The following is an 18,860-nucleotide window of genomic DNA, read 5'->3' as shown; positions in this document are numbered from 1 at the left end:
ATAATGAGATGGGTGTTAAGATGATGTGAGGTGGGGAAAGCTTGTTTGGGACAGACTGGGTGCAGGGCAGAGCCTAGTGCATGATTAGACACAAACATATTGCTTTTATGACCTCACTATCACTGTGACAGACAAGTTTTATTAAGCACAGTTAAATGCTAATCATCTTGGTCACTTGTCATCTCCAATATGAGGCTCAACATCCTGAGATCAGCCCTCACTATTTCATCACATGCTTTGCTGGGTCTCTTTCTTCAGCAAGTTCCATCCGCTTTAAGTGATCGACATTTTTTTATACAGCTTTCCATCATCCATATTACATTGCATGTTCATATCAGTGTAATCTCTCTTGTACACTACATGTGATTCTTCTCATGCTCATTTTTCTCTCAATACATTTGCATCTTATCATACATGTATATTGATGTTGCACTTCCATCAAAGTATACTCGCTTCTTTTCTTTCTAGTCTTTACATGTACTCTGTATTTACAGTTCACATTTCATTCGTATGTAGCATTGCTGGTTGTACATAAGTGTCATTTTACATTCTGTATTTCACCTGAGGGAAAGGCCTTTTGTTACCAACAGTCACAATAACTCACTGAACTTTCTCTAGCTGGTTTATATTCTAGTAACTATACTTTTAGAACATACTCCTTTACTACTAATTAGGTCACAAAGTAAAAAAAAAAAAAAACTACCTATACTCCTACGGGATCTCTTGAGCATTTGAGAGAATTCGTTTTACTTCTGTTTATTGCTCTGGCACATCTGTCACATATGAAGTCTACTTTCTCTGTTAAGCTTCCTGTGATTCCAGTGTACCACTTGTGTGTCTATAGTTTGCATTGTACATATCAAGCAGGGCTGTTTACTTCAATAGTCCTATTTTCCTGCTTGCTAGAAGTTTGGATTCTGCTCCATTAACTTGAAAACCCATTGATTCCTGGTTTTGCTACCCCACCTGGAATTTCTTTTCTAGTTCTATTACATATTCTGCTATACAAACGAGGTTACCAGTATATGATAGTTGCTACGCCAGTCATTGTGTATGGCCCCTTGCTGTACAACCTGATTTACATGATTAACTAGGATACATTTTACCTGCCAGATATTTTAAACATCTCAGTGATGAACCAGGAGCTTTCCCTGCCTTTATATTTTTAATTGCTTTATCTTTCATTTTGCGGTCAACTAAAATAGCTAGTTCCTTTAGTTTGTTCATGTTGGGAAAACCCTCTTCCTCCCATACATTCTCCATCCATATTTAGTAATCATTTATAGTAGTACTTCCATTCCATGTCCCTTTCTTTTTAGAATCACTAAGTGCAAGTGTATCTTTATCCATTTGCACATATTTCTTACCTTCGTCTCGTTTTTCTCTGATACACAGTTTTACAACCCAGGACACCTTACACATCTGATCTTCATGCTGTAGAACATTGGTAATCCTCTTCCTTTGCAGTGTAAACCTGACACCTAGCTTCTCTTCAGGCTACCTGGTATAATTTTCTGTTGCCTCCATTTTTGCCACTCTTTTCACTTTTTTTACCTCAGTCTCCCTCACTGTCCCACAACCACCACCACATCACCATCAGTTTGGTTAGGACTTTTCACCAGCCATAAATTTAGTCTGTGGCCCTCAATAGGTTGTCCCATAAGAGTTTCCAGTCGCCTTCTATATTTCTTTTTGTCAAATGCTTCAATTAGAATATCTTGAAATTTTGGACTGTGCTGGATTTTGAAGCTTCCATATCTTTTTTTAGAGACTGGGTTTTGTCTGTGGGTCCTTCAAGCTCTGAAGTCACAAACCACAAACTTATATTTGGTTGTATATTCTTCACCCACAAAGGACTTTGCAATTCACAAGAGTCTGCCTATCTTGTTTTCTAGTGAGAATGTAGTCAATCTGGTTTGTGTGCCCATCAGATTGATGGGTGATCGGGTGGCTGGCTTGTTAGTTTTCTGAAGTTAATACTGCGGATCAAGAAATCATGGAATTCCAGCAGCCTTTGTTCCTTTGCATTACTGGAACTAAAGCTGTAACCTCCATGTTTGCCCTAAAATTGACCCAGATGCTGCCTAACATGTCTATTGAAGTTATCAGTCACAATAATAATGTTATCATTTGTCATTGAGGTAATCTGCAAATGGGCCTTTATAAAATTAATCCTTCTGTTAATACAGTCAAGATTGTGTTCATACACACTTCCCACCACGAATTAGATAATGTTGACCACATCCAAATAATCGATAAGGAAAAATTAAATAAATGAAGCAAAACCAAGAAAATGTTTCTTTTTAAAAATGTATTTTTATTGAGATCATCAGTTTGTTTGTACAAATGGTATTTAGTAGGTGGAATGATATTGAAAAGTAATCTTTAATGCTGGGTGACAATGGTTTAGTTGTACGTGTCAATGCAGTCCCTGAGACAGCAGAAACAGCCAAAATTAGAATGATAGAAATGATGCAAAGTCATGCCACACTTAACCCATTACCATTTTCTCACACAGCCAGCATAGAAAAAGCAGACTTAGAATCAAAATTAGGAAGTTGTATTACAAAAGCTAAAATATAAAAACAAAGACTAGAAAAAAATATTTACTCAAATTGTACAAAATATATTGAGCTTTCATATAGTGGGTAACCCAATGTAACTCGGTTACCAAACTAGGCTAAACAAGTCCTCCTTGAAAGGAACAAGAAGTCTTTAAGATAGCTTAAATGCCAGATATGAAAACATGGGATATGTAGACAAAGAATAATTTTCTGTAAGAATCAGTATGAAAATATAACAAGATATTTCCAGGAACTTTAATACAACACTTAAGGTGGATGACTTAATATAGTCAGATGGAAGATTCCTTAGATTTTAGGATGGATGGCTAAATATCCAGTGGAAATTCAGCTTTGAGAAATTTGTAAATGTATAAACATTGTTATACTTTGTAAACAGGCACTGCCTTAAATTAGGAGGAGGAGGACTTCAAATGCAGTCATTTTTGTGAAATCATTTTAAGCAGATCTTTTTTTTAAATGGAAGTTTTCTAAAATACTTATTTTTTAAATTTTTACATACATATTTTTAAAAGAGCATTTACACAGTTGCGACTGAGAATTCAGAAATATTCTATCTTTCTGAAGAATAAAACTAATTTGACGACAACTGTGTATTATGTTATTGTAAGGAATGGAAGAGCCAAATTGTACTAAATTACTAGCCAGAGAGATTCATTAAAAAAAAATGTGTATTACATCTTTTTGTAACTCACAACCTTAAACAGAATGCATTCGTAAAAAGATAGTACAAGTTCAGTAAAGTACAAAAATCTAAAGAATTTTCTTTCCATTTTAAGAATAAATTCTTTTACTTATAGACACTTTTTCTGGATTAGGCTTTGTCACACATTATATTCAGTTCTCCAGGTTTTTATCCATTTAATATAATTAACAAGAATACTAATGACAGCTGAAAGTCTGCCAAGAAATACTTCAGCCGATTCTTTCTCCCCAGAACTGCAGTTCTCACTTTTTCTCTACAGGCATCAACATGCAGAAGTTCAAACAAAACATCACCTACATCAACCACATTGTCTGGAAATGGTAGAGAGGTCTATGGCTGCTGTAATCTTCCTTGGACTTAAAAAAATCATGGAGCTAATTTATGTTTTCATATTAATGTAGCTCTATATAAACAAAATTTATTCATATATCATCTATTACTTCTGATTACCAACTTTTAGAATCTATAATGAAAAATTTACTTTAATAATTTCATTTAATTTTCTAATCCTTCCACTTCCTGAAGGCCTCTGGAGGGATTTTCTGAATCAATGAAAAACTACTATTTAAAAATGAAGACTATATTGGATAATACTGATTGTGACTAGACACTAAGCTAGTTGGTCTAAAAGTGGGTTTTATAACCAATTGAATCAATACTTATTTTTAAATCATGGACAGATGAAAGGCTGAGCCATCCTGCATAGGATTTGAAAACAGGGCCCCAAAAAGAAATTACTAAAACTAGTTCTAGTCTAGCACTCTAAGGTTTCTGCCAATCTTAGGAATGTACAAAACATTAAAAATAATCCAAAATGAAACAACTATATTATAATAAAGTTATTCTCTGAAGTCTAGGGATTATTTGTAGGAAGCAGAATTAAGGATTCCTATTCTGGTTTTCTATCCATATTGTTTCTTTCCAACATAAGTAGGTTGGAATTAAAGGATACATAACCTTAATTGTATCAAGTAATTTCTATTTTTAATTACAATGCCTTCACACAATACAAATCTTAATACTTTTATATGTCCCATTAGCCCTTTATTTTGAAAAGGACTGAAATATTTGATCCCAATTTATTTATATTGTTAACATCAAGGCTGAGTGCTTTAAGCTATCTGCAATCTAATTTTTCCATAGGTTTTTCTTTTTTTTTAGTGTCTCTACTATGTAGCAAGTGACTAATATTTTATCAAGTGAATAGTATTTTACCACTCAATTCTTACTAAGATTATCTCTATATGATTATTATATCACCTAAATCTACTGCGACAAAAGGTGTATCTCAATGACTTTAATTTCCTAAATTTCATTTAATCCATTTTCTGGCTCACATTTGAAGATCCATCATAACATTTTCATCTCACTTATTTCAAAAAGATATAATTGATCATACAGCTTCCCTTTTAAAAATCTGAAATATTTTGGCGTTTGGATTCTGATTGAAGTCATCAATCAAGAATGAATGCAAAGGGCCTATGTGAACTATGTCTCCCTCTGTATTTATTCTCTGTAAAGATTATTACTCCTAAACATCAGATTATTCTGTATTGGACACAGCTTTATGATGAAGTTTGAAAGCTTGATTTAACATAGAAGAGTAAATGGATGCATCTGAATTGAGAGCTTTTCCCCAGCCTGCCTGGACTAGCACAACATCTCATCCAGGGATATAATTTAGAGTAAGCCCAAGCTTAACCACACCTTACACATAGCTGATCTTGATCATGCTTTTACGCACAACATAGCAATAATTTAGAATACAATATGCTATATTCTTTATATAGACTTGGCAATACTATCAATTGAAAGCAACTTTAACATTAGTAATTGGCTTAATTATTAATATTACATGAATTTTTTTCTTTTTTTTCCCCCTCAAATATAAATACCAGTTGAATTTCCTAATTTGACAGGAAATTTAGTTTTAAGTGCATTTACACTAATTGGTTTTTGTTCATTTCTAGAATGTGTATGTATGTGTTACTGCACACACACATACACACACACATCTCTCGTTGCTTTAGGTGTTGTGTGTTTGTGTGTGATCATGAAAGAGACAGAGATTGCTAATGTATTAAGGTATGACAGAGCTGTCAAAATAACATTATAAGAGTCCAAGATAGTTGTGTATTGTCATCTTGAGACTTAGACATTTACCAATGTTTTGGCATTTAAATTTCCCACCCAAAATGTGACTGAGAATGGACAACGATTCAATATGGCAGGCTAGTAAGAGTATTCCTTGGAGTTGTGCCTACAAGAGACCAAAATCTTCATTTGGCCAATTTGATGAGGAAGTAATTACTTTGATATTTCAGAGAGCTCAAAAGCCTTGTTCCACAGGTTGGTGAGAATGGTTACATGTTGACCAAGTATTCTGGAGTGGTGATGGTGGTGCTGGTGGCATAGACATTTCTGTTAAAGGTAGAACAAAAAAAATTGAAAATTATTTTAATGAAATAAAAAACAGTTTAGTCATCTAAATAAATTACACACACACCTATTGAAATAAAAAATTTAAAATTTGCTTCTCTCAGCAGATTCATTTTATTTAACCAAATCTAAAATCTTTGAAGCAAGATTAATACTCAGTTCAGTACACTTCTTGGACAAATTGTCAGTATTGCATTCTGGGACCACCAGGTGTTTCAGTTTTTACAGCATACACCCTCATCCAGGCAACCCTGACCTAGACTGATCAAGCCTAGGCCTGTGTCTGAGAGGAACACCATTGAACATACTGTTCATTGTTTTTCAACAGGAACCATTTAGATACTTTCTCAGCAGCTTCTATGTTACTCCTGATGGCTCTTCTGCTGTTCATTCCTATAATGTCTAGAGTTCCACTGACCTCACTCAGAATACAACCTGTGAACCCTGCCAAACTCTACTGGCAAACACCTCCACTTAACCTTGTGGCAGTCCTTCACTAATGCTTGGTACTTGGTTCCCTTTCTCTCTTGTGCCTCCTCCACTCTACCTTGCTAGGGCACTGTTAACTCCAACAGAAGTTTTGGCATAAAAATTAAGGAAATAAACAAAAAAATAAAGCTAATCTTGCATTTTGATTAGCACTGGGCATAAATTTTCTTTTAATCAACTGGACCAGAAGGTAAACTCCTTAAATGAAGTCAAATGAGACAAATTTAAAATTCTGGTTGAAGCCAGTTTATGTATGCGGATAATAGCTTAACCACAAGGACATGGAAAATCAAATCATTAGTAGCTTTGTGTGAACGTAAGGAACCTAGATGTAATGAAATAGGTTAATTACCTTGAGATGGTTGTTGATCAATACTTTGCTTCTCTTGTTGCTTTAGGTATTGTGGGCACAACCTAAACGCACAATAAAAGACAAAGAGCATGACAACAATTGATGCAAACCAAATGAGGAATTTGTAAGGACTCATAGATTCAATGAATTCTTTTGGAATGCATTGTCTGCTTTCTAGAATATAATCAGGATTACATTCGAAGCAATCAGTATTTCTTCCTCCTTTGCATTTATTGCATGCTGGGTGACATTTGCGACACGTAGCAACTGTTTTATTTGAATTGCCATTATGTGATGAAACAATTTCAACGTAACCGTAATACTGTACTGGGCAGGTGGCAACACATTTGCTACCCAACTTATAGAACCCCACACGACATTCTGAAAAGAAACAGCAAAAAATTAATATGACTGAAGTATTCATAATAGTATGCATGTATTAATTTAATTGGAACACAACTTTTAAAACAAATATACTAAGATTTCAAATTAATTTTTCAAAAGGTAGTAAGTTATAAATGAGAAGTTATCAGATAGTAACAAAACTGTAAAGTCTACATCATATTTTTACTCAATGCTAGAAATTATTATCAATATGGAAAAATTAGTCACATCTTGCTAGATTTATAAATGTAATATTGTAAAAGAATTTTTATTAAAATTATGTAGTAAAGATAATATTTGTAAAAATAAATAGTTGATAATAAATATAATAACCAACACAGAGGTTTATCGTGCAAAAAAAAAAAAAAATTTAAAGCTATTTAAGGGCAGTATTATACATGCTTATTGAATATAGTCAAAACATGCTTTAGTAATATAGATGTTTAGGTTTTACAAATAGTGTTTCAAATATCAATATAAATATAATGGAAAAGATCAACTTGATGAGATATTTATTAAGGTTTATAAGAATTTGTTATAATATTCTTTAAAAAAAGGAAAAGAAAAAACGGAATGAACTCATAAATTCCACTGACTAACAGAAGAAAAAAATTGGAGGAAACTACTGAAGAACTTTATTTATTGTAAGCAGTATAGTAGAGCGATAAGCTTTTAACAGAGGAGTCTGCAATCAGATAAAAATTCATTTCCCCTAAAGTTGAAAAACCCATAGAGAAAGGCAAGGCACAAATCTCATTAGATTTTAACTCTTCTGATATTAATCTGCTTGAAACTGCCCCTAGTTCTATTATACAAATCCTCTTTTTAAAGTCATCTATATTAAAGCATTCAATCAAAATTTCTTGTTAAGGTTAATAACGTCAAAGTTATTTTACTAAATTCTTCAATATTTTCAAAATTAATCGAAACAAACGCCATATCATTTCAACAGAAATATGGTAACAAGAGGGTTAGTAGATCACAGACAATTATAACAAAATGATTGGTGTGGTAAATGACTTGATATTTCTGTGTAGTTGTTAGTATGTATAATATGGGATAAATATCTTAATACAAACTATGGAGAGAGTAATAATTGCTGAATTAATACAACGCTCCCTGTGGGAAGAGAGCTGTGTGTGTTTGTATCAAGCTAATACATTCCATATATAGAGTTTTCTGTTATTTGTTATTTTTAATGTTTGATTTGACTATATATATATGTGTGTGTGTGTATTACAAATGATGTACACATATATACACACATTAGGTGCAGGCATGATTATGTGGTTAAGAAGTTCATTTCTTGGCACCTTGGGCAAAAGTCTGCTATAGTCCAAAGCCTTGGTTTTAGTAGACAGAAACTGAAAGAAGCCTTTCATGTATGTGTTTGTACATATATATATATATATATATGTGCATGTGTGTTTATGTCTCCTTTCCCTGACACCTTGTGATAATTGTAAAGGCACATCATCATCATATAAATAATGTCCTTTGCTTCTAATCTTTTTTTAAAATCATGTCCAGGTACAGAGAAACATTACCTTACTTGAAAACAAGTGTTGTGTTTCACAAAACCATACTAAGAATCACCATTCTCCATTAGCTTTTGGTAGATCCTCAATTTTCTGCTATGTGCCCACCAATAATAATCGAGTAGTCTTTGTCTGCTACTAGGATGTGGAAACCTCCAAGATGTAACATCTCATATGTCCAACCTGAAAGCAGTGGCCAATAAAGCCTTCACTGCTTTGAGCGGTTATAACAGAAATAGGTACACTATGTACTTAGATCTTCTCTTTGGTCTTATGTTCACACCATGAGATATTTTGATATCTCACTGGTGTATACTTGGTGTACATATGATCAAGCAGTGTTGAGGTTTCTTGTTATAGTCCAGGTTTGAACTTCATGAGATGACTGCTTTCTATAGGAAGTTTTCTTTTGACTATCAGCAACATAGGACCTAAGGTCCATGAAGCCACTAACCTCTTTAAGTTGTGTGCCATTGTTGACACTTAAGTTCTGATTTCAGGTGCCTCTATTTCCAGTCTACCATGAAAAATATGTCTTTCCATGCTTCAAAGATTCTTCCACATGAATTAGCAGTTATGAGACTAAATTCATAACACTGTATAAATAATACACCCACTCTATTATCTGAGTAGGTGTATTATGCTTGCTTTCTTGTTGACTAATGAAAAGTATAGGGCAACACTAGTGTACACATACAACATATATATTCATTATATCAAAGTTGACAGTCTACTCTGAACTTCACCCTTAGTTTTTCATTTCACACATTTGTACTCCATCATTTACACACGTCTAGTTTAGCATGCTAATTTCATTCCTTTCTACTATTTGTATGTCCTCTGTGCTCAGAGTCCATTTCTGTCTACCATGTAACATTTTTTGTTCTTCGACAAGCATCATACAGCCTATTGTTCACCTTGAGAGAGTAAAATTGTATTATCAACAGAAATAATAGCTCCCTGAACTATCTCCAGCTTCTTATTCAAGCAACTATACTTTCAAAACATTCTCCTCTATAGCAGAAATATCTACTACCTCTAGGTAATCCCTTAGGTATTCACAAAAATTTATTTCATGTGTGCTGTTAGTATTTCTCGTGCATCTACTACATATAAAGTCTGCTTTTTCTGTAAGCCTGCCTATGAATCCACTGCACTCCTTGTGTATCTATAGTTTACAATGGGTAGACTATATGGAATTTCTTCTTACTCTTCTCAGCATACTGAGCAAGCTCATTTCCCTGTCTGTTTTCTTTCTTGCTAATACTTAAGTCTTTGCTAAGCAAACTCTGAGGCCCTTTGATTCCACCCCTGTACTACATATAAGGTCATCAACATATAGGCATTACCATATGTGTGTGTTATACATACACACACAATAAAAATATTACCTACAGGTTCAGAAATAGGTAAGTTTTGTTTCGACCACCTTTCTTAGGTCTTTTGTGATTATCAGGTGAGCAGTGCTATCTTTGGAAAGGAATACTCAGTCAACTCAAGTAGCTGAACAACAACCTTCATGCAGGCTTGCAATTAACATACTTCTAGTTGGTCAAGCCTGTATATTTTACAGCTCCTTATTACCACAAAACTTTTTCCATAGTGTTTTCCAAGAAATTCCTCAGTAACAAATTATTTAAAGTGAGTAAAGCATGTATAGAGCTGTACTCACTTTTTAGATTTAACAACTTTTTCCTCTGGTGGCCCAGCACTGGCTGGGAAGACTAGGAGTGGAATGATCCCCAGAGTATGCTTTGGTTTATCTTTTGCCTTGACAGATGTTGTAAGGAGAACTAGGGATTCATCATGCTCACATGTAAGCATATATATGTTTTGGTCAAGTCAGTCTTGTGCCACTCTGGAGTTTCATCTCCAGACAAGTTATGACCCTATGAATGTACAGGTGAAATTCCAGAGTAGCAATAGAGTAGCTTGACCAAAATAAAATTATTACTAATCTCTGTTATAGTGAGTACAATTTCTTCTGACAATCGACACTAAATGTGTGTGTGGGCTTACACACATACACAATTTTGCTTTTTGAAGGGAAAGCATTCCGTCAAGTTTCTGAAAAAAAAATCACAATGGAAAAAGATATTGTAAACTATGTAGTAGTGTCTCAACATGGCTACAACCTGGTGGATGGTGTTAGTAAAAGGTAGATGTTTTGGAAGGGTGTATAAGGAAGCTACAAGGGTTCAATAAGATTAATATAGAACAAAAGTAATAACAAATGGAATATACTAAGGTCAACAAGTCAAGCTGAAGAACATATTACGTAAACTAAATAAACCTATGTCTCTAAATAGACTTAAGAGTGATTCTAAATTAGGAAGAAATTATAGCCCTGCACTTTCTTATTTCTAAGATAATTTCCTTCTTGAAATACAATAGTTATAATACCAATGGCTATATTGAGCCTATTTTGTGAATCTTCTAAAAAATTCAACTATTTCATATGAAATAATATTTCTATAGCATGTTAAGGCACACTGTATTTTAGTGCATTTCTGTTTAACTTGATTCTGTATGCTAACTATTTTAAATCCTTTCAAAGACTAGCCTTCTTAATTTTCTTATGAACATAATAAAAATAATTAGAAATATTTTTTGGGCCCCCAAAATATTTTTATACAACATTTCACAAAAATTTCAGACTTCAAATCATAAAAATTCATCTTCTACAATATAATAAATTCATAAATTATAATAAAGAATTCTTAAATGGTAAAAAAAAAAAAAAAATCAGTCACAGTAAATATAAATATTCACAATCTAAAATAACTGGCTAGTCACTGATAAAAATTTAGCACATGAATTCTGTAATTTTTTTCATCAATTCAAAATGCTAAAAAAATTTCAAAGCAAAAAAAAAATTTTTTTTCATTTTAAAATCCATTTGTGAAATGAGATTAGCAACAATATAAAAATGAATAAAATTCCCAGAACTATGAAGAACTGACTAGAATGTTAGAAATAACCAATACAGTTATGGTGTTTAACAATTGTTTTTATACTCATTGTATGTTACATTCTAATTGAATAATCTGCAAGTACATGTTTGTTTATTAACTCAATCTATAACATTATAAAAATATCAAAAATACATTCTAAAGATAAATATATCTTAATCTTTTCACAATTAAGAAAGCTTCAAATAAACAATAATTCACATTTAAGATGTGATTGTACAAGTCACTAAGAGAGATGAAGAAGGGGATGAGATAAGAAATGAAGACGATATTAACATGAAATTGTGGTTATAGTAACTGACAATTGAGTAGTATCTATAATACTGACCACGGTCATAAACAAGAAGCAGACACCTAGTTTCACAAGAGTTAATAACCAAACAGGTATTACTGTATATAGATAGAACATGATAATTTTGGTTCTACTAATAAGATTAATGATACCTGATTGGTAATTAATAATCACCATAATGTGGTACTATTTTTTTAATATATAAAAAGAAAACTCTTTGTAATTGGCACTGAATTACAGGAGGAAACAGAGGTAGTAAAACAACGATGTTAAATAGAATATCATGCACTAAGAAGCATTTCCTATGGGAAATCTATTAAACTATAACTGAGACACAGGGATAATGGGGGGCAGGGGGACATGCTGTTTGGAAGATAACAAACATTACTATCTGGTGGGGGTTTGGTTTACTTGAATTAATAGTAACAATAGTAGTAATAGGCACATGCTGCACCAGCACGCATCATAGCACATAGATAAGTAGTCCAGCCACACTCACCCTGGTGATGTCTGCAAGCTTCTCAGTATGGAAAATGCACAGACACCATAGCTGGTTATTGGATGGATGGCCATCTGACTGGCTGGCTGATGTCAATTTGGAAAGGAATTATTGAGTAGCAGCACTTATTTGGAAGTTGTCTAACAGACACCAAACCACTACAGTTGCTTCAGACATTGGTCCATGGCAACAAACTGCATTCTGTAAGAAGTCACTACTTAGACAGAGTTTAATCATAGTAACAATATCACAGTGATTTGAACTCATTGCATCAAACAATATATTAACTTAAATAATGGAAACAGATAATTGAATTTGAGAGGTGGTGGTAGTGGGTGGGGGGATAAATAAAAATATAAGCAAGAACAGAAGCAGATATGTACAAACAGAAAAAAAGAAAAGTGAACAGCCTAGTGCAGGAGCTAAGGGTATGGCATGTGGAAGAGCTGGGAAAGATATTGTTGAATGATAGATAGACTGCTGGTGTATTGAGTGAAACTCCAACAGAGATGATCTAAAAGTTTAGAATATATTTCAATTGATGGAACAATCTCTGTGAATAAGAAATGGATACAGAAAATTTACATCTAAAGGAAGAAATTACAAACCTAATAATTCTATCTATTATAGGCACAAGGCCTGAAATTTTGTGGGAGGGGGCTAGTTGATTATATCATCCCCAGTGCTCAACTGATACTTATTTCATTGATCTCAAAAGGATGAAAAGCACAGTTGATCTCAGAAGAATTTTAACTCAGAACATAAAGACAGATGAAATGTCACTAAGGATTTTACTCACATGCTAACGATTCTGCCAGCTGGCAACCAATTACAAATCTAATAATGAGTTTTGTCTGTTGACAGGAAATTAGCAACTATGACAAGTAAAAATTATCTTTTAATTTCTCATATTAGACTGAAATCACCTGATAAGAATTTGAATTATCAGGACAACCTGGGGTGATTAGTTTACAGTGTACAATAAATAAAGATGCTATAAAAATTAAGTGAGAATAGCAAGAAAGTTATTTAAAAGAGTAGAGTGAATTTTGTGTGAAAGAGTATTTTCTTTTAATTATAAATATAGGCGTATTGAATATTCAAGGGAAACAACTCAATATTTCTATTGTATCTGTGTGCACGATAATTAAAAGCTGTTTACTTTTATTAAAAATTTGTATAGTCTATATTTTAACAATAGATGCATTGTCAATCAACAACAATAAATGTGTGTAACAGGTTTCAGTGACTTCTGTCTGGCTAAATTCCACAAGGGTAGTGATAATATATAACTTAATGTAGCAAAATTAAATTAAAATAACACAGCAAAATAGTCATTGAATTATAATTGGCAGTTAATGACTAAAGCAAATAAAACAAGAAAAATAAGCAAAACAAATATAGAAACTAAAAATAAGTTGAAAAATAGCAAAAGTGTTTAATGAGAAAATGAATGTTTAGGAAAAAATTGAAGTTTTGAAACATTTTAATAAGGATTAAAAATAATATACTGAAAATATTACCAAGATAAAAATATTGAGTGATCAAAATTTAATTAAATAAAATGATTTTGTAAGTTAAAAAACAAAACAAACTGAATTAGAAAAATAACACATTTGTAGTAAGAAGTTCAGCTTTAGTTAATATGAAAGAAAACTGGACAAAAAAGTGCAAATGTATTTAGAATTTAGGAAAATAACAAAACATTGGAATATATATATCATTGATATGAAATTTCCAGCTCTTTTAGATATTATTTATACTTCAGCAATATTTCTAAAGACAAAATATTATTACAACAATATTTATCTAAAAAAAAAATGATAATTTACCAGTTCATGTTTTATGAATCACTGAAAATCAATGAAACAAATATTAAACAGTTAAAGAAAAAAAAAAAAAGACAAGTATCATTATATGCCATAGGATTTACACCAAACCAGTTTAGTTTACATTTTCTATGTTGTAAATATATCTTTTGTAAATATGCACCCTGAAATCTTCAAATAATAATTTATTCTGACCACAAATAAAACCAGTTCTGCTTTAAATAATTTATTTATGTCACCTGAGCACTGTATACAATAATTTCATTTATATCTCTAGTTGAACATCTATTAACCTTTTTGATATCAAACCATCTGGTTCTGTGATACAAAACCACCTGTTTAAAATGTTTAAATTAAAACTGTCCTCTATTATTTTAATGGCAAATTCTTGATAATTTTCAAAAAGTAATTCAAAATCATAGACAGTATATTTTATTAGAAACATTGTAAAGAAAGGACATACCAGCAATTATTATGAGTCAGATGATGAACAAATTTCAAATGAAAACAGTGTGATGCTGCTGCTGAATAAACATTGTATCTAATAATATTTTATAAACAAGATTATTAGCAAATAAGCTGGTATTCAAAACTAAAAAATTAACCTTAAATTTGAGGTTTTTGTAAAATACTAAATTTGATATTTGGATCTTGATCATAATCATCATTGTTTAACATCCACTCTTCTGAGCTTGCATGGGTCAGATAGAATTCCCTGAGGTAGATTTTCTGCAGTTAGTTGCCTTTTCTGTTGCCAACACTCTCTTGTCTCTAAGTAAGGTAATATTTATATCCTAATCCTTTGAATATGAACAGTACAATGGCAAGATATATTTTCATGGAAGATTACAGATGAAAGACACTGCTTGTATGACAGTGATGTCTGTTAATTATTACACAATATAAGTTTCCACTATAAATCAGTAGTTTAAATTATACACTGGGCAGGAGTTCAAATTGGGACACATTTTTTAAAGCCTCAAAAATTGTCATATATTCGAAATATATATTTTTACTAACCATATGAATTTAGAGAACCAGTAATAAATTTTCATTTCTAAAGTGTTAAGCAGATAAAAGAGAAACTGGATAGTATAATACTCCATTGCAGGTAATTTCCCTAAGTTCTGATACTTATTCATGAGAACTAGGTGAAGCGAAGCAAATAAGAGTTGTACACACAAATGTAGATTTGAATTCAATTCCAACTTAAGCTCTACAGTTGTCACACATTCCTAAAACCGTAACTTTTGATTTTGTTCAGGGATTAAGAATTCAAAGCATTTTGATAGCAATTCTATTGTCTCTTGTGGAATGAGTAAACTTACAGCAAACCAAGTTTCCTACATATCTAAATTATGATTAAGAACAATATTTTAAAATGAAATAGAAAGACACCTTTCTAGAATTAAGTAACCAACAAAAAACAAGATTAAAAACAAATGTCTTTTTATTCATGTCTTTTTCTTTTTCTTAAAAATATGAATAATGATGTGTATACAGAATTAGACATTGTTGTCGAGCAGGTACAAGGCAACAAAAGAATATGATCAATATTTCACAATGTTGAATTGACAAAAGCAGTAAAAGAGTAAAGTGTAGACATCATTAATGTCTGATAATGATAATACAGATAAACAAAAAACAGCTAAACATTATATTATTTTTTAAAAGAGGATTAAGAAATGGAAAAAAACAACAACTCAAAAGCATGACAATAAAAAAACAAAAATACCAAAGATAATATTTGATAAATGAAAAATATTCTGAATAAAGTTTGTCTTTGAGTTTGTCATTTTTAATTATAATATCAATCAGAGGAGTAAACAACTGAAAATTGAACTGGAATATTTTGTTAACAATATAACTGTTTAATTAAAGGATAAAGGATCACTGCTAAAGGGTAAAAATCGATAACTTATGAAAATTTCTAGCCCTTCAAAAATACGAATCTTTTATAATTTATTCATTCATTCATATCTCCATCTGGCAATTAAGACAGACTGCTAAAAATTCAGTCAATTAAATTATTCGGAACATTATTGAAATATATTTAGTTATTAATTATTAAAATAAATCTAACAGCTGAGAGACAAAAGTTTTTAAAGAAACAATTGTAATTAGTCTTCATTATATACTTGTACTTTATTTTTAAGAAATAAAGAAATAAATTATGAGAAATTTTCTTCATTTTAGAATTAAAATTAGTTTTGAACATAACTTTTAGAAATATGGCTTTAGAAATTTAAAAAAGTAAAATAAAGGAAGTAGTGAAAAAGAAACAAATACATAAAATGAAATATATTCAAATTAATATTTATATTTAGTTAAAATTTTTCCACAAGTGTTAAAAAAACCAAAAAAAAAAACCAAATGAGGTAGATTAAAAGTGATTTTAAGATTTCAAGAAATAAAAACGAAATTGTGAACCATTTAATGTTTTAGAATATTTGCTCTTATTTCAGAGTGAAGGATGTAAGTGGTATGTGAATTAATAGTTCTGGAGATATAATAGAATCATTTTGTACTTGCTGAATATTTACAGCATTTACAATATCAATTTTCTCTTGAGGGGAAAAAAAAAAGAAAGAAAAAATTATCAAAAACTGATACTAGGATTACTTTTGTTTTCAAACTGCTAACTGAAGTTAAATTAATTGGCTTTCATTTCGAAAAGTGAGGTGTACAACTTCTATAATTATCATTATCGTCATAATCAACATTTTACAGGAAACTAAATTATTTAAAAATTATATTACTAGCAGTAAGTATTTAACAAACTAAATAAAGATCATGTTCTCTCCTGTTAAAGGCAAAATAGAATTTTAGAAATAATTCAATGAAGGGAGACTACTGAGGAGTTACAGGAAAGATAACTTTGAACACAAACGAGAAAATGTCTCTAAACCTGAAATTAGCGAAATGTTTACTTACCTCTAAATGTGTAGAAGGAAAAAATTAAGCAACTATTTATCAATGAAGTCGTTCTTATTATACATATCATCGATACAGTTATGTAAATACTACGAGAGAGAGAGAAAAGGTGCAGGTGAAGAGGATTAAGTTTAGTTACTTTAATAATGAATTAATATAAAATACAGCTTAGAATAATAATTAATTTAATAGAAAGTTTTAAGAAAAAATTGATACCTGTTTAAAATTGGATATTTTAGCAATACCTTTTAAAAAATGCACAGAGTTTTAAAGAATTTTGGTAGTTTTGACAAATATCTGCGATTTTCAATGTTTTACACTTGATATACTTGGGTCAGTGGTAGTTTATCATTAATCTTTAAGATCATCTTTTGTAATATGCTTATCTGTTAATTCTTTTATATATTAAAATCTAACCTAAAAATTTTCACCCCACCTCACCCAGTGCCTCAATTCCCAGTTCCAACATCTCTTTAACCTAGTACCACTGCATCAATCTCATTACTGACAACCTCAGATAAATCTCACCCCCTGAGATAGACACCTTCAGAGTGTGAGGGGTGCTATATAAACTTTGGGATCCCCTCCATGCAACACAGAAGATATGGCTTCACAGTCATAGTGGGTGTGACTAACCTAGGAAGTTGGGTAATGCAAACAAACTCCATCAGATTATGAAAAAGGTACTACCCTAACTGCACTAATGAGATGAGGAATTTGCAAGCCACAATGAAGAGCAGTAACAATGAAACAGTGTAGAGGTTACACTTCAGTCCTAAAAGACTGCCTCTCTAGTGTTCTCAGTCCATGTCATAAAGTGTTGGAGGATAGGCTGATTAAAAGGAAAATAATAATAAAAACATACCAAAGTTTCTATAGTTACAAAGTAAAACCTCAACTGCATCTAAAAGACTGACACTTACCATATTAGTGCAGCACATATTTGGATGGTCAGGTAGAAATATTTGGCCTTGTGTGAGAACCTTAATCATCATCAACAAATAATTGCATCAATTCTCTTCGTTTCAGATAAAAAAACAAAAAAAAACAAACAAACAAGATAGACATCAAGCTGGCACCCAACACCAGAAACTCTCCTCTTTCTGTCAGGTGCAAAAACTCAGAGCTGTCACCCTTAACATTGGTGTAGTGAAAGGTAGGTTCAGAGAGATTGTAGAAATGCTAAAGTGGAGGTGAGAGAATGTGTGCCATGTACAAAAAGAGAGAAGCCTCAGCAACTTTTCAAAGAAAAGGAGCAGAAGGTATAAATTCTTGTAGATGAGTAACAGTGCTGGGGGAGGAGGATGAAATAGATATATTGTCAAAGAAATGGATAAAGTAATTGAGGTTAGAATATATAACAGAATAATCAAACTTACACGAGTCATAAACAACATTTTTATGTGTATTATTACAATCAAGTCAATGCACCATTTCAGAAAACATCATTTTGCACGCAACTTTGATAAAGAATGGCAATGACCTTGTTATCACAGCTGGTGACTTAAATGGACATGTTGTTACATTATGATGGACAGTTTGGTGTATATGGAGGCTATGAATGCAGGACAAGAGATGAAGAGAGATCAAAGATCTTATTAGAGTTGCGTGATGAAAATTACGTAATCATGTACTACACTAACTTCAGGAAATGTGAAAGGATCAGAGGTGTGAGGTATTGTGGACTGAAAAACAGTGTATCAGTATAGATCCTAAAGTTGTTGTGGAAAAGAGTGTACAGAATGACAATAATGTGCTTGCCCTTACTGATGCTTAAAAGAAAAAGTTTTGGAAATGTAACTACAAGAACTTACTAAATAGAAAGTGTGATTGGAAAAAAGTTT

General features: G+C 31.8%; 1 protein-coding gene across 3 annotated transcripts in view; it reads right to left on the bottom strand.

The window, feature by feature from the left end:
- Positions 1-2,296: 2,296 nt before the first annotated feature.
- The window catches only part of LOC115210771 (furin), a 219,710-nt gene continuing 203,146 nt past the window's right edge, over positions 2,297-18,860 (bottom strand). Inside the window, exons 14-15 of one of the 3 annotated variants that reach the window (XM_029779490.2) lie at positions 6,569-6,949; positions 2,297-5,709 (exon numbers count right to left, since the gene is read on the bottom strand). In XM_029779490.2, the coding sequence (XP_029635350.1) occupies positions 5,618-5,709; positions 6,569-6,949 (473 nt within the window). In that variant the 3' untranslated portion in view covers positions 2,297-5,617. Of the gene's footprint in view, positions 5,710-6,568; positions 6,950-12,253; positions 12,468-14,085; positions 14,107-18,860 lie in introns of those variants that run through there. The other 2 variants (XR_004998783.1, XM_036502230.1) reach the window with 2 other exon arrangements.

This window comes from Octopus sinensis, linkage group LG4, assembly GCF_006345805.1.
Source record: "Octopus sinensis linkage group LG4, ASM634580v1, whole genome shotgun sequence".
Classification (NCBI taxonomy): Eukaryota; Metazoa; Mollusca; class Cephalopoda; order Octopoda; family Octopodidae; genus Octopus; species Octopus sinensis.
Note: the sequence above shows the minus strand (reverse complement) of the source record. Positions and strands in the feature narration are given on the sequence as shown.